This window comes from Neofelis nebulosa, chromosome 15, assembly GCF_028018385.1.
Source record: "Neofelis nebulosa isolate mNeoNeb1 chromosome 15, mNeoNeb1.pri, whole genome shotgun sequence".
In the NCBI taxonomy this organism is placed as follows: domain Eukaryota; kingdom Metazoa; phylum Chordata; class Mammalia; order Carnivora; family Felidae; genus Neofelis; species Neofelis nebulosa.
In genome coordinates, this window is record NC_080796.1 from 46,529,874 (window position 1) to 46,554,710 (window position 24,837).

Genomic DNA, 24,837 nt, shown 5'->3' on the forward strand with positions numbered 1-24,837 from the left:
CTGCATTGCACTCGGAGAGCTTACATTCCAGTATATACTAGTCTATTCCATTTTTTTTTAAATGATAGTCACAATCGGCTAAATTGATTTCCCAATCCATAATGGGTCGCAATCTGCCATTTGAAAAGTAATATATCAGATGATGGCTGAGATTCCTTCCACTCCAAACATTCTGGGATTCCACGAACATTATCACAGGGGCGGGGGGCGGACTCCGCCCCATGGCCAGCTGGATCCAGAATCCCCGGTCAGGAACCTTGACTGAGCCTTTCTCCCTTTCTCTGACCAGATCTACAACGGGACCCTCAAGCGGGAGAATGACAACAGACGCTTCAGCTCCTACAGCCAGATGGAGAACTGGGGCCGGCACTACCAACGGGGCAGCTGTAACGCAACGGGCGCCGGCAGCGACATCTGCTTCATGCAGAAAATCAAGGCGAGCCGCAGCGAGCCCGACCTCTACTGTGACCCTCGGGGCACCCTGCGCAAGGGCACACTGAGCAACAAGGGCCAAAAGACCACCCAGAACCGCTATAGCTTCTACAGCACCTGCAGTGGCCAGAAGGCGGTCAAGAAGTGCCCTGTGCGCCCGCCCTCCTGCACCTCCAAGCAGGACCCGGTGTACATCCCGCCCATCTCCTGCAACAAGGACCTGTCCTTCGGTCACTCGAGGGCCAGCTCCAAGTAAGTGCTGCCAGGCTGTGTTGGGGGCCAGGGTGGGGACCAGGTAGGAGAAGGAGTTCGCCTGGCTATACTACACAAGGTTGTTGCTGATGATAGGAAAGACGGCCTCTTGTCCCCAAGGGGCTCGTTGTCCCTGCGGGGGCAGCGGTGGGGAGGGGGGCGCTTCCTGGCCTCAGGAAGTGTGAAGGGGGAGACAGAACCCAGACATTCAAACAAATGCATTGAGTATATAGGTTCTAAAGGGTCACGGGTTATGAACAGAGGGAGGCTAATTAGAGAAGGTTAGCTAGGCTCATGGTTCTCAAAGTGTATGCCTCCCAACAGCAGCAGCAGCATCACCTGGAACTTGTGAGAAATGCTAATTTTCAGGTTGCACCCAGACCTACGGACTCAGGAACTCAGGGAGAGACCCAGCAGTGTGTGTTTTAACAAGCCCTCCAGGGGACGGGGAATCTGTGATCTTAGCCATGCACATCTCTATCCGTGTTCTGGAAGAGCCAACGAGTGTGCCCTGATGTAGACGATGGGAAAGGGGGCCCTGTTCCACCTTATAGGACAAAAGGCAGCCAGGACAAACAGACATAAAAGTTGAGGAACAGAGGGGCGCCTGGGTGGCGCAGTCGGTTAAGCGTCCGACTTCAGCCAGGTCACGATCTCGCGGTCCGCGAGTTCGAGCCCCGCGTCAGGCTCTGGGCTGATGGCTCGGAGCCTGGAGCCTGTTTCCGATTCTGTGTCTCCCTCTCTCTCTGCCCCTCCCCCGTTCATGCTCTGTCTCTCTCTGTCCCAAAAATAAATTAAAAATGTTGAAAAAAAAAAAAAAAAAAAAAGTTGAGGAACAGAGCACAACCCTTGTCCCTCAACACTGAAGGCCCGTCACCCAGTGAGAATGAAGGAAACGAAGGCGGGTGTCCCGTCAAGAGCCACGGGCACAGGGGGGCTTGCGGACGGCCACAGTGTCTCCGGGGACACTGAGCCTGCCCTCCAGGGCTCAGAGCCCCATGAGCCTCCAAACTGTTCCTTATCACCGCTTAATGATCGTTTATTCATTTATTTGACAAACATTCACTAAGCATCTCCTGTGCTGGGGAAGTGTGGTAAGTGTAGGGACACAGCTAGGAACAGAGGGGCCTAGAGCTGTCCCAGAGCTACACAATTAACTGATAAACTGCTTTTCCTAGAGCCCCAGGAGCTTGCATTATTCACCTCTAGTCCTCATAGCCCCTCTAGACAGGTGCTAGAATTCCCGAGGAGGAAACAAGGCACAGAGATGCTTGCCCAAGGCTATACAGCTGCTAAAGCATTCCCACACTCAACCCCACTCACCACTGTTTTAATACTAAGCTGAATCCCGTCGTAGAGCTGGACCTCTCCTAACTACTCAAAGGCCATAAGGTATATTTAGGATGATTCGGAGAAGGACTAAGAAACCCTCTCCCTTGGAGCAGGGAACAGGGCAGCGTCTAGCCCTAGCTTATTGCCCCAAACGAGAGGCCCTGAGAGGTCAAGGTCTAGGTAAGACATGGGAGGGGATGAATATCAAGCCATTTAGAGATGATGTCTGACTGGCAGATGTGACATTTTCTCAGTGCAGGGCCAGGGTGCTACTGATACAAGACAGGAGAGCTTCACCCCTTGGGCAATTTTTCCAGAAATGGAGTTAGGATGCCACACTAAAACTATGAATTCTTACTGAGCATTTACTGTGGCAAGACTGAGGCTAGTAAAAGTGGGAAGAGGGCTTCCTCTAGAAATGCTGGGGAGATTTCCAGGGGGGGTAGGACTGGGTGCCATAGAAGGGGCTGTCCCTGCCCTCAGGAACTTTCCATCTCTGTCGGCAACCAGGGCACAGACAGGTGGAAAGGCAGCCTGAGACTCAACATCACAGAAGCTGGAAGGATTCCTAGGAGAGAGGTTTCCTTGCCCTGGAATGTTCACAGCAGCAGGACCTCAGCAGGTCACATGCACCGTGAGGGGAAGGGAAAGGGGTACACCTGAGCCCTGATGAGGGGTCAGTGAAGAGAAGAGTCAGGTTGGAGCAGACCCTGTTAGGGGCTAGAGAGTGTGCAAGAGGGCTTAGCAGAGAGCCAAGCTATTAGGTTAAAACATGAAATTTTTAGTTTTATGGCTCAAAAAGGTTGACTATCAACCCTTTCACATGGTTCGACTTAACATGTGCCCTTGGATATTAGTCTAAGCAGTCTGCACTTGAACCTGCCGATGGGAACAGCACAGTGAACCACATTTTAGGACTGTGAGTATGGGAAAGGAGAGTCAAATTTTGGATGAGGGAGCTTGGAGAAGAGAGCCAGTTGTGAGGGTCTCTTGCTGTAGTCCCAGTGAGAGTGGTCATGGTCAGAAGGAAGGCAGTGACCGTGAGGTTGGGAAGAAGAAGCAGGTATGAAGATTTTTGTAAGAAGAATTAGCTGGACTTTGGAACAAAGGAAGTGAGGGCAGATGGCTGCATTGATGGATGGATGGATGGATGGATAGAGACAGGAGGGAAGGAAGATGGATGGATGGATGGATGGACAGTTGGACAGGCTCACAGCCATTCTCTTCCATTTTCCCAATACCAGGCACAAACAAGAAAGATGGCAGAGGGGTAGGGAGCTTTCTCTTGGGAATAGGGCAGAGTTTTGTCTTGGTGCAGAGGTAATTTACCTGTTTGGATATTGACCCATGACCTGGACTTCATCACAGTGAGTGTTCGCCATGGATGAGCCTTTTCCCTCCTCTGGAAGAGCTGTTCCACAGGAATGTTCTCCAAGTGGGCCTAGGGCTGCCTTGTTCTGGCTTTCCAGATTGCAGATGAGGCTGTGGCAGCTTGGGCATACAAGGGGAAATTCTCCCAGCCTACCCGGTAACCACCACCCCCCCCACCACTGCCCATTGCCCACAGGATCTGCAGTGAGGATATTGAGTGCAGTGGGCTGACCATCCCCAAGGCCGTGCAGTACCTGAGCTCCCAGGATGAGAAGTACCAGGCCATCGGGGCCTATTACATCCAGCACACCTGCTTCCAGGATGAATCGGCCAAGCAGCAGGTAACTGACTACACACCTTCCTCCCCTATAGACCTGGGCAGGGACTGGGTGTGTCAGCCTGACCCCATTTAGACATGGGTGGGGACATCTGCACTTGCTCCTTCTCACCCTGCCCAGCAGCCTTGGGTGAGCAGTGTGCTTGGCACTGCCTGAGATCACAGCTGGGCATCTTAACCCTCCAGGTGAGTGGACATTAGTCAGGTATTTCCTCCACTGATCATGAAAGAGACAGCTGTGAGTTCAACAGAAATCCCCTTTCTCAAATTCCACTAAAGAGTATGACTACTTTCCACCCTTCAACTCCCTCCCCCCGCTTCCCTCTATCTGTCTCTCTGTCTCTCCGTCTCTGTCTCTTTGCCTCTCTGTCTCCATCTCTCTCTCTCCCTTTCCAGAGCTTGATCCTCTCTCTCCCCAGGCATGTGTGCTGGAAACTGGGGCTTGGTCATGCCCCCCCCGAGCTTGGCTGGCAAGAAGGATGCTTATAGGGTTCCGCAGCTCAGCCCCAGGGAACAGTGCCTGAAATGTGTTTCCTAGAGATTCTGGATCCATCCGAATCAGAGTTCCTGTCACAGGAGAAAGTACCCATGGGAGGGTCTCCTTTATGTCTGTCCTGCTTTAGGACTTTTGAAGTATATTTATAACCATGTCCTCTTGTCCTCACCACCGTATTTCAGAGGAGAAAAGTGAGGCTCAGAATAGAGGACTGCCTTGCTGAGGGTCTCCTGCCGAGGATGTGAGGGCGCTGGCATTGGAATCCATCTTGGTTTCTGGTCTGATTACATCTTGGTTTTCTGAGTACTATTACTCCACACTGTTGTTTTGTTTTTTTTGGTTTTTTTTTGGTTTTTTTGGCTGGCTTGAATATTTCTGAGCTGACAGTAGACTTTGGGGTCTGAGAAAAATCACTTCGAGTAGTGTCATCAGATCAGCCTCACCTCCTTGACTGGCCCATGTGGCACCTGTATGTCAACAGGTCTATCAGTTGGGAGGCATCTGCAAGCTGGTGGACCTCCTCCGGAGCCCCAACCAGAACGTCCAGCAGGCTGCGGCTGGGGCTCTGCGTAACCTGGTGTTCCGGAGCATCACCAACAAGCTGGAGACCCGGAGGCAGAATGGGATCCGAGAGGCTGTCAACCTCTTGAGGAGAACCGGGAGCACTGAGATCCAGAAACAACTGACTGGTAGGGATCCCCAGCCATGGAGAGCTAGGGTTGGGGGTGGGTGGTGTATAGGGCATTCCCTCCAGTCTGGGCCCAAGCACAGGTGCACATTTGACCTCCGGCTAATGTCTTGGGAGCCCCATGGTACTGACTGTGGCCAGGTTAGTGGCGTCCACATGGTGCCTACCCACAAGGTGTCAACCTTGTTGAAGATAGAAGGCAAGGGGTAGAAGGCTGGTGTCCAGGCAGGATCCATATTCAACAGACCCTGGGATTTCCAGACGAAGAGGAGGACGTGAAGTTGGAACTTCAGGTCTTAAGCGCCCTCTTGTGTCCAAACAATATGCTAAGCACTCAGGCCTGGGGCGCAAGGGTTAGAAGGAACTAGGAAGCCCTCAGACTGGACTGGGAGATGAGACCACTTACAGAGTAACCGTGATAAGTGTTTCTGGAATGACCTTCAGGTGGAAAATAGAGAACATTAGAAGACTCTAGCGCTAACATTTATATTAGAAAGTACTGATCAATCAAAAGTTTCTGGATGACCTTGCACATTCATAATTTTGACCTCGATAAAGAACTCTAGATGCTCCCTGCCCTCAGAGAACCTGAAGTCTTGTTGAGACATTGGAAAATGAGCTCAGGAAATAATCAGACACTAGATTTGATAGACCAGGCCTACTTGGAAGACAATGTTTCAGTAGGGCTCCCTTGCCAGAGCAGGCTGGGGTGGCACCTCGGCAGCTGGGGTCTTCCTGAGCCTGCCATGTGTTGAGTTGACCATCCCCAACCTCCAGGGCTGCTCTGGAACCTGTCTTCCACTGATGAGCTGAAGGTGGAACTCATCGCCGACGCCCTGCCTGTGCTGGCTGACCGGGTCATCATTCCCTTCTCCGGCTGGTGTGATGGCAACAGCAACATGACCCGGGAAATAGTGGACCCTGAGGTCTTCTTCAATGCCACAGGCTGCTTAAGGTGAGAGAAGAGCGTGCCCCTGGGGTCCTTTTGCCCCAGCCCTGGGTCTTTCTCCAGGCAGCCCCATCTCAGCCAGCCTGGGGCAGGGGACATAAAATGCAGTCTGGCACTGGTCTTTATGGGCAGACTCCAAGAAATGGGACTCCAGCATCCCTAACTTCCCTGGATCTGGATAAGGCTCAGGACTCCATGACCTCCTGTAAAGGACCTCAGCAGACTTAGTTAGAAATCTAAGAGTAGAAATGCCACATCTGGATATCCAAACTGGCTCAACCATTCCCCCCTCTCCCGCCCCCCAAAAATGCATTTCTTGTACTCTCTTGAAGAGTGTTCTTTTAGACAAAAGTCTGCTGATTGGCTCCTAAATGAGTCACTTCCCAGCTGTGGTGCTAAGACCAACGGCCATATTCATTGGCATAAAGGTGGCACTGCTCTTTCCAGAGTCTCCTGAGTCTCACACCAGGGTGAGGCAAGGCCCCTGGGGGCTGTTGGAGGAGGGACCCTGGTGTGCTCATTCCAGAGGAGAGGTTTACAAGTGGGGTCATGGGTGCTAGGGTAGAGGTGGAACAGTGAAACAGATCCCCGTTAGGGTCACACCTTGCTCTGATGGGGTTCATCTTTCCCAACTCCTAGGAGCCCCGGAATGAGGGATGCAGTTGGGGGTGCTTCTGTGTTCTCAGCTTATGCTCCTCCCTGTCAGCCTCCATTAGTGGCCTCCAGTGAGCCAAGTCAGGGTATTAAGGACTTCAAGGGGCTGCAAGGCTATTAATAGCAACAGCAGCCACAGCCCGCCTGCAGAGGAAAATGGGCCCAGACCGCTTGGAAAGGAGCTCACTGCTGAGGCAGAACACAGCTTCCTTGTGGAGGGGGCATCTGGCCCCCAGCGAAGCACCCCTGGGCTTCTTTCCCAGATCCAGCCCTTGGCCCCAGCACCCTACAGAGCTTCTCCTCCTCCACAGAAATAAACTGGGCAGGTAGAAGCTTCCAGCCCCTGTTCAACAGGTGCCCAGTAGTGGTAGGGAGCGTGCCTCGACCTGCCAGCTGCACTAGAGCCATGGACAGTCATGAAAGTTACAGGCCTGGAGCCCAGGGGGCAGAAAGAAGGGTGAAAAGAACTGAGTTCAAGGAGACCCCATCCAACCTCAACCAGGACCGGGCAGAATCCGCTGAATGGTTTTTCTTTCTTTCCTTCGTCCTTGTTTTTTTTGTTTTTTTGCCCTGTTCTCCTCCTACCACACCTCCAAACTCATCCCCATCTCCTCTGCCCCTACTTCCCCCACCTGCTCTCTCCCCCGTGTGCCCCCCAACCACACTCTTCTCTACCCGCTTCCCTCCTCCCCTGCATCCTCACAGCCTCTGTTCTCTCCCTCAGGAACCTGAGCTCTGCCGATGCAGGTCGCCAGACCATGCGAAACTACACGGGGCTCATTGATTCCCTTATGGCCTATGTCCAGAACTGCGTGGCCGCCAGCCGCTGTGATGACAAGGTGAGCGTCCCACCCCGCTCTGGCCCCGGGCCCCAGTCCTCCTCTCTGTCTGGAGCTCCAAGGCCCAGGACCTCCCCAGGATCAGTGAGGGCAGCTCCTTGGCCTCCAGGTCCTGACATTTTTCTTTCCCAGGCTCCACGAGGCAGGTCTGCACTTGAGGGGGCCCTGAAGGCATGGTCTGGTGACAGGACAGAAGGCCAGTGAAGGGGATGGCTGGATGCAGAGAGCTCTGCTGGCCTGGGGCAGTGCTACAGGGGCAGAATCCCCTCTTCCTCGCTTACAGGCTTTGTGAATGCAGACGCTTCCACGATGTCTGTTTCCCGGTTTGCACTATGCTCATTCGGAGATAATCACAATCATATCTATGTCATGGGCTGGTTGAAAGGCTCAATTAGTTAATAAGCAAAGCATGAAGAGGGCCGGACACAGAGGGAGCTCTCCGTGAGCATTTGCCCCCGCTGGCATTGGCAGTGCTGAGCCCTGCCTGCAGCCCTAAGGATCCCCACTGATGCCCCCAGGGATCCTTCCTGCACCAAGGCTCCTTCTACCACAGTTTCGCACCACCTGCCAAAGAGACCATTGGCAAAGCCACCCTCTTGTCCCCTCTGGACGTTTGGACACACTAGCACAAACACACAGAAAGGAAAAATCACAGAAGAAAGAGAAACTGAAGGCTGAGATATTTCTACCACGGCAGGACAGACACTCAGGAGAATAGTGAGTTCCCAGAGTCCCTAGATGACCAGGGGACTGTCTGGGCATCACGGCCACTGGGTCTTGCACACAGTTTCCTTGTGGAGAGATTTTGTCTCCTGCTCATCCACTGGAAGTGACAACAGGGCCTCAGGAGAGAGAGAGAGAGAGAGAGAGAGAGAGAGAGAGAGAGAGAGAGGGAGAGAGACAGTCACTCGAATGCTCAGCCAGGTCCCAGTGGACATCATGTTTTTCAACTCTGGATGCAACATCCCCTCTACCTATGGAACCCAGACCATGCAAGTCTGATTCCCTCAAACCCTAGCAGGGCCGAACATCGTTAGGAAGGTAAGTCTGCTGGCTCAAAGCCTAGCCTGTCCTCTGAGGACAGATGGCAAAGACCTAGGAGCAGCTGCCATTGCAAAGTACTGGGTCCCAGGTCCCACTGCTCGTGTAGATTTGGGATGGGTCAGCACCTTTGGTATTGGAAGCTGAGGACTAGCCATGAAAGGAGGGAATAACAGGGACATGGGGACTCAATGGCTTTTGAACCTAAATATGTCAAGGCTGCTCCTGTCTGTGCCAGGACAGAGGGTATGTTCTTTAATAGCCCAATCTGACCATTGGCACAATGGCTGTAGCAAGAGAAACAGTAGCCACTGTCGGGGCACCTGGGTGGCTCAGTCCATTAAGCGTCTGACTCTTGATTTCGGCTCAGGTCATGATCTCACGGTTTATGAGATAGAGCCCCGCATCAAGCTCTGCGCTAACAGCATGGAGCCTGCTTGAGATTCTCTCTCTCCCTCTCTCTCTCTCTCTCTCTCTGCCCCAGTTGCTCTCTCTCTCTCTCTCAAAATAAATAAAGAAAAGAAATAGTAGCCACTGTCTGCTGGCCTGGGGTGCTAGACCCCATGATAGGCACTTCCATGTATAATCTTCCCAATAGCCCGATGAAGTAGGCGATGTCAGTCCCATTTTACCACTGAGGAAACCGGCCCAGAAGTTGAAGAAAGCCATGACGTTTCACACAGCTAGGAAAAGACAGGACTGGATTCAAATCCAGATTCTGGGGAGTGTTACTGGGAGCTTTTTTCGGACTGCGCTGGGTGGCTGTGTTCCTCTCTCCTGGGGCAGCCTAAGGTGCCTGCCTCTCTCCCATTAGTTGGGGCAGGGAGTGAGCCCAGGACGCCATCAGGGAAGGGCACAGGCTTAGGGGCTCTGCTTCTGCTTGGCCCCTAGTCTGTGGAGAACTGCATGTGTATCCTGCACAACCTCTCCTACCGCCTGGACGCCGAGGTGCCCACCCGCTACCGCCAGCTGGAGTACAACGCCCGCAATGCCTACACGGAGAAGTCCTCCACCGGCTGCTTCAGCAACAAGAGCGATAAGATGATGGTGAGCACAGTCGGTTCACAGAACCAGGGCCTGCTGCCCGCCAAGCACCCCACTGGGCTCAGCTGCCTGGCCCACCCCTTCCTCCCTGCCCCCCTCCCCCCGAAGCCTGAAACCAGCCGTAGGAGACAAGCCCACGCCAGAGCCTTGGCCTTAGGATTGTGCTGCACCCTGGGAGCTGAGTAGAGGGCATTCTGTCTTGCATGCAGATGGGATCTGTGTTCTTGACGGTGGGAGCTCAGACCACCCCGAGCTCTGAAGCTCCGGTCCTCTGTTTTCACAGCTCATTCTCACTTACCATGTAATTGGTAAACCCTGCCTCATCTTCTCCATTACTGTGGAAGGTTCGGGGGCAGCCAGGACTCTAAGCCCTCTCTGGCCTGGTTCCCACCAACCTCCAAGTCCCCCAGGTGCCACCAGAAGCAGAAGGATGCTCTGGAGGGAGGGTCAGGCTCCCCACACTGGGCACGACTGTGGCTGCTGGGCCCCCGGACCACCCCTGTTTGACCCAGGGTGGGTCAGCCTTGGAGTCTGACTCTGGGAGGAGAGGAAGCATCCTGGTGTGAGACCCCAAAGCAGCCCGACGCAGCTGGAAGGTTTGGGCAGAGGCTGGCCTGCAGCACACTTCCTGCGATCTGTAGATTGTTCTCTGCCTCCCTCAGAGCCAGCCCGCAGGACCATGGCCCCTTGCCTTACTCATTCTGCGGAGCTGCTGCCGCCGTGAGGAAAGGGGCACCAGGGCAGGTGCTTCCTAGGCCCCTTCCCTCAGGAACCAGGCCCCTAGAGTTGGGGGAGGGCACACAGAATGCTGGGCTCCCTCCTTTCACAAGGCTCCCTGCTGACCTGCCCTGTGTCCTCAGAACAACAACTACGACTGCCCCCTTCCGGAGGAAGAGACCAATCCCAAGGGCAGCAGCTGGTTGTACCACTCGGATGCTATCCGCACCTACCTGAACCTCATGGGCAAGAGCAAGAAAGACGCCACCTTGGAGGCCTGCGCTGGTGCCCTGCAGAACTTGACCGCCAGCAAGGGGCTGGTGAGGAGCGGTGTCCTCCCTTGCACCCACCCCCATCCCCAACCCCATTTCTCCAACTTCTGCCCCCTTCCCTGCTCTCCCACAGGCGTGTGCACTGAGTCGTGCCAAACACATATGGCCCTCAGAGCTTGACTCTACAGACGCAAACAGAGGGAATGTCATATGCTAGGCTCCAGCCAGGCCTCTGGGGAAACGATGAGGCAGTAGAAATGGCCCGGCCCTCTGGGAACTCCCAAGCGGTGCCCAGCAGGTGAATCCACTCCCGTTGGATTCTGTCTGTGCCCACAGAGTCCCCTTTGCCTCATGATTCCTGGCTCGGTGTTGGCCCCTGCCTGGGGTGGGGGACAGGGATGAAGGGTACGTTTGTGGTAGGAGGAGTATCCTGTGTGTTGAACTGACAGAGGGAAAAATAGACGGTTTGGGGGTGGGCAGATCTAAAGGAAGACGATGCAGAATCAGTAGAGATTTTGAGGCCACATAGAGTTAGGAGGACATGATGGAATGACATTGAGCCTTAGGAGGCCTGTAGCAGCCAACAAGTATTTAGATGGGGAGACAGTCAACAATCACTCATCTCTACTGAGGACAAAAGAGAATCAGGTGAAAGCAAGACCGGGGTGAATTGAGGTCTATGAGAAGATGGGGCTGGGGGTCTTCAAGAACTCCAAACCAGCCTGGGACCAGATTACAGACAGGCTGGCCTTGTGGCTAGAGGCACAGATGAGCTGACCCACCTCCAGGGGGCCCTGGATTGTACCTCCATGTGGGCACAGACCCTCTCTTCTCCCTTTTTGCCCTGGGAGAGTACTCGACAAATACGTATGGAATTCTACGGAGGTATGGAAGTTGGAAGGTGGTCAGCGCCTCGGTAATTGACAAATATCATTGACCGTGTGCTTTTGGGTGAGCAGATAATGCTGGGAAATGTGGGTGTGGTGGGGGGACAGAGCTGAGACAGTTTTGTTAGACTGGGAGTCGAGTCGGGGCCTCCATGAGCCAGGGGTCTGAGACTTGCCTCTCATCACCCATCCTGGCTCAGGCTGAGCTGGGAGAAGAGAGCAAGGTCAGGAAAGATGGGGGCACATTTTTGCCTGGGTGCTCTGTAGTTGCCAGTGTGTGAGCGAATTGGTGTCCCTCTTTGCCTGTGCTTCTAACAAGAGAGGGAAAGGTTCCAGGGTTTTTTTGTTTGGGATTACATGGCCCTCTTCCACCATGGTGCCCGGGAAACCAAAGGCTAGGTCCTCACCCCGTCCTTCTTTCTCAGATGTCCAGTGGTATGAGCCAGTTGATTGGGCTCAAGGAAAAGGGCTTGCCCCAGATTGCTCGCCTCCTGCAATCTGGCAACTCTGATGTGGTGCGGTCTGGAGCCTCCCTCCTGAGCAACATGTCCCGCCACCCTGTGCTGCACAGAGTGATGGGTAAGTGCCCACCACAGCGTCAGACCACCCCTCTCCCCCCACCCTCCAGCTAGGACTCGGCAGAGCCCTCACTTTCCAGAGCCTGCTGGAAGGTCACCCTCTGAACTTTCCCTAGAGTGAGTGTTCCAAGAGGGGAAGCTGGCCCAAGAGAGGCTTGGAGGTAGGAAAGGGCAGGGGTGCAGAGATCCCATCCGGGTCCTCAGCCCTGAGTTGGAGCTAGAATGGAGCCTTCAAGGGCCACCTTGCTAGAAACCTGGCTGAGGTCAGAGCAGGACTGTGGTCCCAGAGGGAGCCCCTCAGCCCCTCTCTCCTCCGGCCATCTGACCCCGTGCCCTCCACTCCTTTCTCTCTCAGGGAACCAAGTATTCCCAGAGGTGACCAGGCTCCTCACCAGTCACACTGGGAACACCAGCAACTCAGAAGACATCCTGTCTTCAGCCTGCTACACTGTGAGGAACCTGATGGCCTCCCAGCCGCAGATGGCCAAGCAGTACTTCTCCAGCAGCATGGTCAACAACATCATCAACCTGTGCCGCAGCAGGTGGGTGGGGAGGGCAATGGTCTCCACCCCCAACACACTGCAAAGCAGGCAGCCCCACAACCCTCTGAGAAGGCGCAGATGTGCAGCGAGAGCAGGACCCAGCGCAGGGCGGGAACCTGGGCAGGGGAGGCTTGAATGCAGAGAAGTTCCAGAAGCCAAGAGCGCTGTGGAGCTGAGCCCAGCTGCCAGGCCTCGGGGCTGCACAAAGGGGACAGAGGCAGCGCATTCTCAGCTGGGGGTCACCAGGGGACGCAGAGTCCTTAGAGGACCAACAGGAGGCATGGAGGCACAGACCCCGCCATGTGGGAACTGTATTCTGCCCCCATGGGGCTTTCTCCTCCCAGGACAAGGGCTGGGGAACCAGAATGGGAGAGAACTTCCCCCCACAGCCCCCAAGGAGAATCCCAGGCTACTTCTAAGTGGGCAGGGCTGCCAGGTTGTGCCCACTGTGCGGCGGGACCAGCCCAACAAGGCTCTTTTCTCATGCACCCCTGGGGCCTCCCCACATCACTAAGACCTGGAGGTGAGGGTGGGAGGGAGGAGGGTGATCATTCTCATGTCTCCCCGAGTCTCATCCCACAAATGAACTTCCTGCCTGCCCAGCACCTCGCCCAAGGCCGCAGAAGCTGCCCGCCTCCTCCTGTCTGACATGTGGTCCAGCAAGGAGCTGCAGGGTGTCCTCAGACAGGTAAGGGCCCGCCCTGTCACCCCCTGCCAGTGAGGCTGTCTTGCAGCTCCCCTTGCAGCGCTGAGGGCCAAGAAGAGAAGCAGAATGGCCCGCCCTGCCCAGTGGGCGTGACTGAGCCGCACTGCAGACAGACAGACGGACGGAGTAGAGACAAATGTGCATGACAGTGAAAGTGATCACACTCTGAACAAATCTCTAGGCTCGGACTCGGGGGAGGTGCTGAGTGCACGGAGGGGAGAGGAAATCAAGGAAATGTGTGAGACGCCTGGGGCAGGATCTTCTAGGAGCAAACTGAAAAGCAGGAATTCACTCGAGGGCGTGATGTGCACTGTGGCTGGAAAGGAAGGTTTGGGCTACAGCACAGACCCCTCTAATTTCTTTGAGAGTTTGCCCTTGGCAGAGGGGAGCCACTAGGGGTTTTGAGTGATTAAAGCAACACTTGGCAGCCTCCCTCCTCCCCAGGGGCGGGGCAGAGGGGACTGAGAGATGCTGGGGCGGCTGTATTTGTCCAGTGGTGACCCTGGCTCCTCCCTGTCCTCGACACCTCCCAACCTCATCAAACACAAAGTCCTACCTGGGGTCTTATTTTACCAAAATCTCTTCATACTGACCTTTCCCGCTCCTGCGGCTGCCATGCTTTAGACCCAGATGTAGACAGCGGTGAGGCCGGAAGAAGGACAGAGACGGAATGGTCAGGCTGACCACGCTCGAGTTGTAGCCTGGAGACACTGTGGCCGCGTTAACACAAACAGATCGGCTGGGGAGAGGCCAAGTAAGCTTTGCGGGGACAGCGAGGGCAGTCCTGATTTGAAGAGGTCGAGTGTGAAGGAATTGGATTCGGTTGCAGGTGGGGGACCCAAGGAGCGAGGCCAGGCTGCCACACAGATGGGAGCGTTGTGCAGGTGGAAGCCATGAGAGCAGGCAGGACCATCACGGGGCACAGGTGTGGGGAGGAGTCTTGGAAAATAAGGGCAGAAGCAAGGGGAAGGCGCTGACTTGGGGGCCGAGGAGTGCGAAGGGCCAGGGAGCCAGGAGGAGCTGCGCAAGGTGGCCAGGAGGGGCCAAAGCCCGAGTGGGAGGGGAGAGCACAGGAGAGGGTAGGCAGCGGTTCCCAGGGCCACAGAGGCGCCAGGGAGGACCCTGGATGTGGTGACCCAGGAGTCCCAGGGCACCTCTAAGAGCACTTCCGGCAAAGCCAGGGGAGATGGGCTAGGGAGGGACAGAGTGGGGCAAAGAGAACTGCTCCCCTCAGTTTGGCCCAGAAAGGAGGGAGACCAAGGGAGGGGTAAAAAGGTCTCTGTTTAATGACAGAGGGGACCCGAGCGTCTCTGTCATGAGATGAGGAGTTGGTGGCAGAGCAGGGGACAGTGAGGGGGTGGGAGGCTGAAGAAGACTGTGGAACAGGTGGGAGTGGAGGGTCAGGAGGGGCCTGACTGTGTAGAAGAGAAGCCGGGAAGACAACCGCCCTGGGGCAGGAGAAACAGTTCCTCCTCCAGCGCAGCAGGGAGACTGGAGGGAGGCCCATGAACTACTGTAGTCAGAGACGGCTGGGAAGCCTGAAGGCCATAGCCGGCAGTGGCCCCTGTCCTCTGCTGGACCATCCAGTGCTCTTTCCCAACAGCACTGCAATGTGGGCAGGCTTGGCCACATGGCAGCTGCCGGGGAGACCCAGTGGAAGGGAGGTGGGTGAGGACGGGGTGAGACCTTCCTCAAGCTGTTCGATCGTGGTCCAGAGGGTTCAACTCACCCAGAAATACTGAGGCCACGCCCAGCCTGAGGCACACAGCGACTCTTCTTGTTAACATTCTTCTGTACAGTACTGATGGGAACCAGCTTCGCCATTCGGTCCCCACTGCTCCCTCTAGCTGTGCTTGTCAACAGCTTTGACGTGACTAGCTCGGTGCTTCTGTCCCCCAAAGCATCTGCACATCCCCCATTCATTAGGTTGTTACCACCACAGAGAGGCAGGCCGTGTGGCTTATGTCCATCCTGCAGAATAGGAGTTTGTCTTGATTCAGTGAGTCATGGCAGGGGCAGGGCTGAGACCCAGGAATTCTCACTCCTGGGCTCCTTCCACCAAATCCAGCCAGGTTCAACAGGAGCAAGCAAGCAAATCCACGGGGGAAAACCCAGCATCGTGTGATTCGTGCCCAGACCAGGTAGGCCTGGGGCTTTGAACCACCTGGTGTCTGGATCCCTCATTCCCACAGGCCAGTGAGAGCTGACAAGGTTCTCAGAGCTCAGGGCTGGCACCAGGGGCCCCTTCTGCCATTCTCATTCACTCCAGAGCATTTATTGACCACCTGCTGTATGTGTGAGAAACACTGGATGTGTCCCCCCTGCAGAGAGCTCATGCCAAAATTTAAAAAAAAAAAAAGAGCAGAAAGAAAGAAAAAGACAGGGACAGTCAGAAGGAAGAACAACAAACAGCTTTTCTAATCTGATGTTGGTTGTTGTTTTATTTAAAGAGTAATGAATATGAGCGTAAGTCCTTGTGCCTTAATACAGATTTCTGCAAATCCACGTAGGAAATGCACAAGCGCTGGTGGAAGTCCAGACACGTTTTACTAACTTGTGGATATTAATGGCCTTATGTTTGGTTGCACTAATGAGGTCAGCTTTGGGGCACCTGGGTGGCTCAGTCTGTTAAGCATCTGACTCTTGGTTCTGGCTCAGGTCGTGATCTCACGGTTCATAAGTTCGAGCCCCACATTGGGCTCTGTGCTGACAACACAGAGCCTGCTTGGGATTCTCTCTCTCCCTCTCTCTCTGTCCCTCCCCTGCTTGTTGTCTGTCTGTCTCTCTCTCTCTCTCTCTCTCTCTCTCTCAAAATAAATAAATAAACTTAAAAAAAAATGAGGCCAGCTTTAGCCGTGACACACATATATAATGAGCCCAGAGGGCTATGGTTCAAGCCCAAGGACACTCTGGGAGGGTAGTTTCTGACCCCGTGGGAAGTCCCACTCTGTTTCAGCCTAGGGTGTTTCATACGGTTTCATGTTGTTTCTCCCCCCTTTACAGCAAGGTTTGGATAGGAACATGCTGGGATCCTTAACTGGGCCAAACAGCTTCAGGAACTTCACCTCCCGATTCTAAGAAGGGGCTGCTCAAGCAAGTACAGATTGCAGGTAAGAATTGGCTCCCCCCTGGGCAGAGTTATCTCTAGGACCCCTGCAGCAACTTTAGCCAGTCTCAGAGGGAAAGTCCAGGCCTGTGTTCCCCAGGGACACAGAAGCATCCTTTGATCTGGCAGACAGCATAACTGTAGCTGACACAAGGGCTATGAGGACAGTTGTATAGGTTGTTTGGGCAGGGTGCCATGGGCTCTCCCACCACAAGACATTAGGGATGTGCAATGTCTGAGCAGAGCTTCTAGATACAGCTGTGTAGGCTGTGCACTGCACAACCTAGGTGATGCCATTTACATGGGCTATGGTGTGAATGCAGCTGTACAATATGTCATCTGGGTTTGTACACCTACAGCTCACTTTCTTATCCTTTTTATAATTCACTTCCCAGTCTGCACATGCCTAATGTGGATAAGGTTATTTCCAGCTGATGACTCCAGAGACCAAAAACTCAGAACCGGTATCTATCACAAAGGCATACAAGCCTTAGCTTTCATTAGAACCACTTAAGATGCTTCCTAAAACACACGCTCCTGGCCTCAACCCCAGCACTTCTGACTCAGTAACTCTGGAGTGGAAAATGCATCATTAAACAAGCATCCGAGGCGTTTCTGACGCAAATGACATCATCAGCTTTCTCTAGAAGGTCACTAGAGATGGCCTTGGTACAGAGCCATCTGCAAAGAGCCAGGGATGAGGACGGGGTCTCCTGAACTGAAGGGGACTTCTTAGCAGCCTGGCTATCTGCCAGCACCCCAACACCTCAGGAGGGTCCTGGTGTGGGAGACGGCTATAAGTTTGGTCCAGATGAAAATAAATAAGACATCAAATACCTTCTCCTGGCAGGTGAGCGTCCACAACATGAGGATGGAAAAAAGAGAGAAGACAAAATTCACTAGATTCTTAATGAGTGAAGTCTGGGCACTCAGCACGCGCTGAGTCTGGGCAGAACGGGGTGGGCGTGGCAGTGGAGGCACAAATCTCACAAGCTTCTCACTCAACAAGAACAACCTATCAATGTGTCAGGGCGACTCTGAGTACCCCCTCGGGCCAGGGGACATGTCCGTGCCGACGTGGGTAGAAAGGGGTGGCAGTATCGGCCAGACCTATGACGTGGGTCTGTCTCCCTATAAATGCTAACTGGACGACTTCTCCTTTTCCAGAAATGATGTGACCCAGCTGAGAAGAACTCAGGCCTTGCTGGAGGGGTGACTCTGTCCACCCTGTGCATTGTTTAGAAAGGTTCAAATGCAATTGAAAGCAAACCTGAAGGCTGTGGATGATGGAAATATTTTTAGATTTTTTTTTCCTTGGGGGAACTGGCAGGCAGGGAGGGTTGGGAAGGGTGGGGGGGGGGCTTTTCTTGAGTTAAAGGGGCTTATGTTTCATGTCAATACTTCTTTTTCTGAGAAATGGTGTATATATAGGTCTATATCTATATATACACATATACATATGTATGTATAATGTAAGTGTGTGTGTGTGTGTGCAAGTATGACCGCAAAGTGCAAACAGCGAAGCTGTTACTGCAGCTCGTGAGGGGTGAAAAGGACACTCCCATGTTTCTTACTCGTAGGCAGGGACTTCCGTGCTTTTTGTTTAGCTCCCCATAGTTCCCAAACTGTGCCGCACCAGGACAGGGGGCCCGCACCAGGGTCACGTCCATGAGAAGTCTTGCGAGGGAACCGTGGAGTGGGGGGAGGTAAGGGGGAAGGGGGGGAGAGTACCTGGGCGTGGGGGCAACCTCCCTCCTTAAGAGGCAGCTTTGCAGGAAGGGAGGCTGGCCGGGCTGTGAAGTTCAGTGTATCTCATGGGAAAATCTAGTTGGCTGATAATGCTGCCCTTCCTGCAAGGCCACAGGGACTGGCCACGGGGCCTGGGGCTGGACAGGGTTGGGGCTCTAGAGGACAGGCGAGGACAGCCACACTTGCTTTGCTGCCTGAAGTCTGTTCTGGGGGAGTAGGAGCCAGAGAGATGGGGCTGGCCATTCTCCTGGGCTGTGTACCGGTCAAAGGAGGCTCAGCCTATAAAGTTCCTGCCTTCAGAGGCTTGTCATCTACCTGTTTCAGGAGAAAGAAGGCAAAATGGTGCCCAAAGCCGAAGAACTGTTCAGGACATGGCTGTTTGGTCTTCGTATTCCCAACAGTGAGGGGGACAGGCTGGGGTTGGACAGGGACCTGCTCCGGGCTCCGGTGGGACAGCGGCTATTTAGAAACTAACCAGGGGGACGCTTCCCTGCGTGCCTGATAAGACTCAAGTGAGAGAGTGTTTTGGGTCCCAGAAGACTTGGAAGACAGGAATTTGGGTTGACCAGGAAGGGGAACTGTCGAATCAGGGCACCAGCCAGCCCAAGACCCAGCAGCGGCCGTCCCCACCTTCCCCTGAACCCCAGGCATCCTGGTCCTCACTCTGTCTTTGGGAAAACCACAGAGGATGTGATAAAAGGGGCTTGTCAGGGCACTGGCCACACCCAAGACCCCAGACTCTTGAGCATTTCAGATGAGAAGTAGTAGAAGGACCCCCTGAGGGCCCCATGGAAAAGCTTCCTGTAAATAACCCTTAGTATATACTGTAAGATAGAGAGAACATAGGGTTCCCAAGGCTTCCCTGATTTCTGCCTTCACCACCCATAGTAACTGTTGGTATCAGACAGGAATTAACCGCCTGGTTCATATCCTTCTCTAGAAGAATAGAAGGTGCTCCTCACCTTTCATTCCTCCTCCTCCTCCTCCTCCTCCTCCTCCTCCTCCTCCTCCCAGGTCCCCTGCCTGACCCCCCACCCTGAACTACACCCCAATCCAACCCCACTTCTTACCCCAGCAGTCAGAGTTGAAAAGTACCTTTCCGAACTAAGGATGTGCCTATTAAGAGGTGTGACAACTGAGACTGGGGCCAGACATGTGATGACAGGCCATTTAACCAGGTCCGTGATGCCCTCCTTCTTTTTTCCTCATGATGGAAGGCCTCCTCCAGGCTCACCCCTCTCTCTCAGGAGCCACGAGGGAGCCCGGTCCCACCAGACAGTCCTGGGTGTAGGTTCCAGGATGACTCCTCTGCCAGTCATCAGGGCTCAGAGGAATTCATTTCTTAAAAAAAATATGGATGGTGCACCAATATGTGCCAGGCAGTGTTCTGAGCACTCGGGATGCATCGGCGAACAAAACAGACCAAGCCCTGTCCTCATGTACCTTACATTCTCCGGGAGGAAGGAGGAGACACGGTGCTCTTGGCTTGGGGGATCCCCCAGTGTGAGAGGACTGTCCAGAACAGTCAGGACAAGGAGGAAATAGCCCACTACCAGGGAGTCTGTGACAGCCCTCTAGGAGATGGCCCTTCCCTTAGCGGTGTCCTGACCTCCTGCCATTCCTCTGCTGGTTTTCTGTCACCAGCTGTGCTGTAGATCCAGGTGGGCCCAGCCCTCTGCCTTGGGGAATGGTGGGCTGAGGTGGACAGTTAGGCCAGGCCTGATTTGGTAACCTCTCTAGGGCTTTCTCAGGCCGACCAGCTGGCCCTGTGACTTGGGCCTCTGACCCATGCCTGTCACTTTGGAAGAGGCAAAACCGAGAGGGTCCTGAGGATGCATTTCCTAAAGACAGGAGTAAGGGGTTGGCCCAGGTATGGCTCAGTATCTCAACCCCACGTTGGCCTCATGCTATCAGGGTTGACGCCCCAAACAAGACATTCCAATTTGAGGGCAATGAGGGAGGACATAGGCCACCCAGTCTCTCCCTGTCCCTGTCCCTGTTCTGATCCCAGGATCTCTTGTGCTTAAGATCCAGTCATTGGCCACCAGCAGCCTGTCCAGTGGGGGCCAGACCAGCAACGCAGACCCCCGTGCTTCCTCTAGTGAGGCCATGGAGGGTTTTCTCCAGCCATGTGGTGACAGTGACGTTCTCTCTCATCCACCGCAGAGCCTGACTGGGAGGGAGGGATGGCTAAGATGAGGAGCTTGGGACAAGGGGACGGGCAGGGGTTAACGAGCAGAGGGAAGCCCAGGGGACGTTCTGGGAGGTATCATGGAACCCCTCTGGAGCCTGTGTCTCCCTTTGCTCCATGTTTGTATAAGAACCTTGTGCTGGCCAAGCCCAGTGTCTCTGTGTGTGCACTATGTGTTTGCTTTTTTGGAAATATAGGAAATCAATAAATTGCTGGCATTTCTTTGAACTTCTTTGAACAGTGGATCATTTGGAGGTGCCGTTGAGGCAGGTAGAGGCACGCCCTCCCTTCCAGGGTCTCCTCTTAACTGACCCTGTGCCAGGCTAGGACTGAGAGCACCACGGGAGGGGTGATGGGTGCCACCACGCGTGGGCACCTGCTCCAGGTCGGTGCATTTGAGCCTCACAGGAGCTCCGTGACGCCAGTATGGCTACAGTAATCTGGCGAATAAGTAAAGTGAGGCTTCAGGGAGGGAGCGAATATGCCCAATGTCACAGAGCTGACAGAGGGGAAAGGCACCCCACCCGTGAACACCCCCAGACAGAGCACCTGTAGGAAAACAAACTTCAAGGATGTAAGAGAAACTCGTGTTTACTGAACGTGTATTCCACCTGCGTCCTATATAAGGAGGTGCTCGGAGCATCACAAAAGTAGAGGATGTGGTGGGCCCCAGCCACAAGAGGGTCATAAGGGACAAGATGAGCACCGGGGACGTTCACAGGTGGTAAATTCCAAGTGGTGGTCTGGACATAATCGCTGTGGCCCATCACTGAGAGTCAGGGCCGTCTGGGTGGAGAAGGTTGGGAAAGCTGAGGGAAAGTGCTGGAGAGGACCTCTTTCCCACCTCAGGAGGGTGGTGACTGGCGTGGCCTCTCTGTAGAGCCACGGCCCTGACTTTCCGGGTCATCTTTCAGTTTGGAAATGGTCAGGGCAGCCAGGGAGGAGACGCTGTGCCTCAGCCCAGGGGGAGGAAGGTGGCCTGTCTGTGGTCCAGGGTGTTAATATACTAGGTCTGGGGCCTCTGCAAATGTCTTGAATCCTGAAAAACATGTGTTGGCTCCAAAATGTGAACTCAGATGATAAATTCAAAGTCAAGAAATGTCTGATTGTTCAGCTTTCACTACGATAGAGCAAACATGCAGAAAGGCACACAACGGGGGCGCCTGGGTGGCTCAGTCAGTTAAGCCTCTGACTTTGGCTCAGGTCATGATCTCACAGCTCGTGAGTTCAAGCCCCACATCAGGCCTGAACACCCCATGCAACCAGCACCCAGCTCAAGAACTGACAGTTACCAGCACCCCAAGTGCCCCTCAGGCCCCTGCCTGTAACTATCCCACTCCCCAAGGGTAATCACTCCCTTAACTTTTATTTATTTTTTTTTATTTTTTGAGAAAGAGAGGGCACAAGTGAGGGAGGGGCAGCGGGAAGGGGCAGAGAGAGAGAGGGGAGGGTTAGAGAGAGAAAAGCAGGGCTCACCCGAAGCGGGGCTCATGCTTACTCGAAGCGGGGCTCAAACTCACCAACCGTGAGATCACGACCTGAGCCAAGGTCGGATGCTTAACCAACCGAGCCACCCAGGCGCCCCCATCCCGACTTTTACCACCATACAGTAATTTTGCCTGTCTTGCAGTTGGTGTAAATGGAGTCAGGATGCCCCTCGTTGTGTCCGGCTTCTCTAGCTCGTGCACAGGAGGTTCATGCATTACTACTGTGCGACGCGTTCCCTGCTGTGTGGTAGGCCAGCGCGGGACAGTGCTGCCGCGCAAAATGGAGTATGACATCACCATCATGGTTGCATCTAGGAGTTATCAACATTTGGAAGCAATGTGTGGATTAGCCTTCACACTTCCCGAAAGTTCCCACATGTGGTGTGATCACTGGGAAATCACAGCTAACGGTGAAGAGGGGTGCCTGGGGGCTCCGTCAGGCCTCTGACTTCGGCTCAAGTCATGATCCCGCGGTTCGTGGGTTCGAGCCCCACGTCGGGCTCTGTGCTGACAGCTCAGAGCCTGGAGCCTGCTTCGGATCCCGTGTCTCCCTCTCTCCCTGCCCCTCCCCTGCTTGCACTCTGTTTCTCTCTTTCTCAAAAATAAAATAAACATTTAAAAAATAACAGCAAAGAAAATTGACTTGATGTGGGATGTGGGTGCATCTAACGTGTGGGAGTGGCAAAGGGCTACAAAGGTCTTCGGTCAGCGATCCCTGGACAAGAGGGTGACAGGCCTTTCTGGCCCCTCAGAGGACTAGCCTGTGAGAATGGGAAGTCCTTGGGGGTCCAGGAGCAGAGGGCAGGACCACCCTGGGAGACACCAGGAGAAGCTGGAAGCCCAGCTGGTGCCGAGGGAAACGCCCGAGGGTCCTGGGGGCGGAGCCAGGCTGCGCCATCTATCTGTCCCTGAGCCTTGAAGTCATTTCCTCCTGTCCCTTTGCAGTTGGCCTGGCCCAGGGCCCGGATCCCCCCAGTAGCCCAAGTTACTCCAGGGACAAAGCAGTCTCTGCGCATCACGTCTGACAATGCAGTGCTATGCATTGTCCAGCACAGTTGGAGAAAGGGTGAACAGAAGTTGTGAGTACTAACAATAGTCTTTTTACTTGAGGAGTTCGAAAATAACCTCGTTACCTTTCAAAGCCTTAGAGTATCCATCTTCTGTGCTGAGCTTTACCTCGATCTAGTGAGACAAGCAGAACTCAGGGTATTACATTCCAATGTGTAGATTGAGAGAGAAAGTGTCTGTCGCGGAGTCACTCAACGAGTGTGTGCAGAACCACAGCTGAGACCCTAGTGTCTGTCCCCGCCCACATGTATACTCTGGTCGACTCAGGTGAACCTTCTCAGCTGTCCGGGCCTTAGAATGTGATAAGACAGCCCTGATACAAAGGTGATACTGTGCACAATTCAACCCAGTGACACAGAAACTGATGCTGCCTTGAGGCATGCCAAGATGGCACCTCTCACGAGCAGGGGTGGCTGTGTAGATAGGCTGATAAATAGAAGGTCCCGATTTGTGGACTATCAGATACCGGGAACCATTGTGAGGATCATCTAGTCTGGGGCTAGCTGGTTTGGTGGGTTAGAATATGAGGCTAATGACCCCCCAAATGGCTCAATGACCCCAACAGGCATGCCCCACCCCTATTGGGCATCCTGCAGGCACCTGCCACTCCTTCAGCAGAGTACAAGTCACTGGGAAGCATGTCAGCCCTCTTGGGGGAGTGTGTCAAAGCTGATGAGCCTCCCTAGTGGCAGATCAGCAGAGACATTCCATATAAGAAAGGACTTCATGTTCTAGAACCATTAGTCAACCATTAAGAAGTGTCATGACTGATGAATTAATTCAAACAATTTCCATATTTAGCAAGTGGTTCTAAATCTCTGGGCTGCATTTACACCCCCTCTACACAAAGCCATTAAATCCTGCTCTCTACACCTCACTCAGAAAGGAGGCTTCAAGGGACGCCTGGGTGGCTCCGTTGATTAAGCGTCTGACTCTTGATCTCGGCTCGGGTCATGATTTCACAATTCCTGGGATCAAGCCCTACATCTGGCTCTGTGCTGACAGTACAGAGCCTGCCGAGGATTTTCTCTCTTCCTCTCTGCCCCCCCCACCCCACGCGCAAGCACTCTCTCTGTCTCTTTCAAAATAAATGTATTTTTAAAAAATAAAAAATAAAATACAAAAGTTAAAAAAAAAGAGTGAGAGAGAGAAAGGAGGCTTCAATCAGACATTCAAGGCCGATGGGGCCCACACTTGAACCCATGTGTGTAGTTCTGGATCCTCCCAGGCTCACATTCCTGCATTCTGGGGCCCCAAGTTTTCTTGGAGGACAGCTGGGCTATAGGGCACAGGTACAGACCTAGAGAGAAGTGACCACGTGTTAATTACGTTTAATCATATCGATGCCACAAAGCGTGTTTAACCATTTGCACTTAACAGATCATGAAACTATGGTTCGGAGAGGCTCGGTTATGCATTCAAGGTCATACAGCTAGTAAGCGATGAATTCGGAATTTGAACCAAGTCTGAGGCGGGGACTCCTGCTCTTCCCCCTTCGCTATAACTGCATATAGACCCCCATTCCGACAGTTAGGTTGACTTCTCAACTGCCCTCTAGTAACCATCCTTTGACCATAGTGCCCCCTCTGAACCTTCTGTAACCCGGGTCTGCGTCTGGAACAAGCACCTGTGCCCTGGACACATACTGCTCACCAACCCCCCCCCCCTTTTTTTTTAATTCGAGCAACATCTAGGTTAAAAAAAAATTCTTGCCTTCCAAAAAGGTTCTCAAGACAAAACTAGGAGACAACCGCCCCCTCCCTGCCAGTTCCTTCAAGCTGATAAAAGCCATTTCCCAGACAACTGACCCGTTCTGAATCTGATTCTTGCCCAGACTCTCCTTCTGTTTTTCTTTTGCCAGCCCACGGCCGGCCCTGCCTGCCCCCGTGCCTGCCTGAGTTGGGGCCCTCCTGGGGGCAGAGACTTGATTCTTGACCTCAACAAACCAGAGCTCATTGGTGGCTAGACAACCTGGCAGGACCGGAGAGGGGAAGCCGTGGCCCCCTGGGAGGCAGGTTGTCAGGGAGCAGGACTGGGGTGGCACCCTGGACTCACCATCCAGCATCCGGAACCCACCCTTTAGAACTGGCCGCTACCAG

The 24,837-nt window shown here is 53.9% G+C and overlaps 1 protein-coding gene across 1 annotated transcript in view; it reads left to right on the forward strand.

Annotated features, from left to right (window-relative positions):
* PKP1 (plakophilin 1) overlaps window positions 1-20,411 on the forward strand; it is a 51,498-nt gene extending 31,087 nt beyond the window's left edge. The window contains exons 3-14 of the mRNA XM_058700293.1: window positions 290-684; window positions 3,584-3,728; window positions 4,702-4,909; window positions 5,686-5,863; window positions 7,236-7,350; window positions 9,283-9,438; window positions 10,296-10,472; window positions 11,737-11,890; window positions 12,245-12,431; window positions 13,035-13,119; window positions 16,141-16,247; window positions 17,411-20,411. Of these exons, the coding sequence (XP_058556276.1) occupies window positions 290-684; window positions 3,584-3,728; window positions 4,702-4,909; window positions 5,686-5,863; window positions 7,236-7,350; window positions 9,283-9,438; window positions 10,296-10,472; window positions 11,737-11,890; window positions 12,245-12,431; window positions 13,035-13,119; window positions 16,141-16,215 (1,875 nt within the window). The 3' untranslated portion in view covers window positions 16,216-16,247; window positions 17,411-20,411. The remainder of the gene's footprint in view (window positions 1-289; window positions 685-3,583; window positions 3,729-4,701; window positions 4,910-5,685; window positions 5,864-7,235; window positions 7,351-9,282; window positions 9,439-10,295; window positions 10,473-11,736; window positions 11,891-12,244; window positions 12,432-13,034; window positions 13,120-16,140; window positions 16,248-17,410) is intronic.
* Window positions 20,412-24,837: the final 4,426 nt, after the last annotated feature.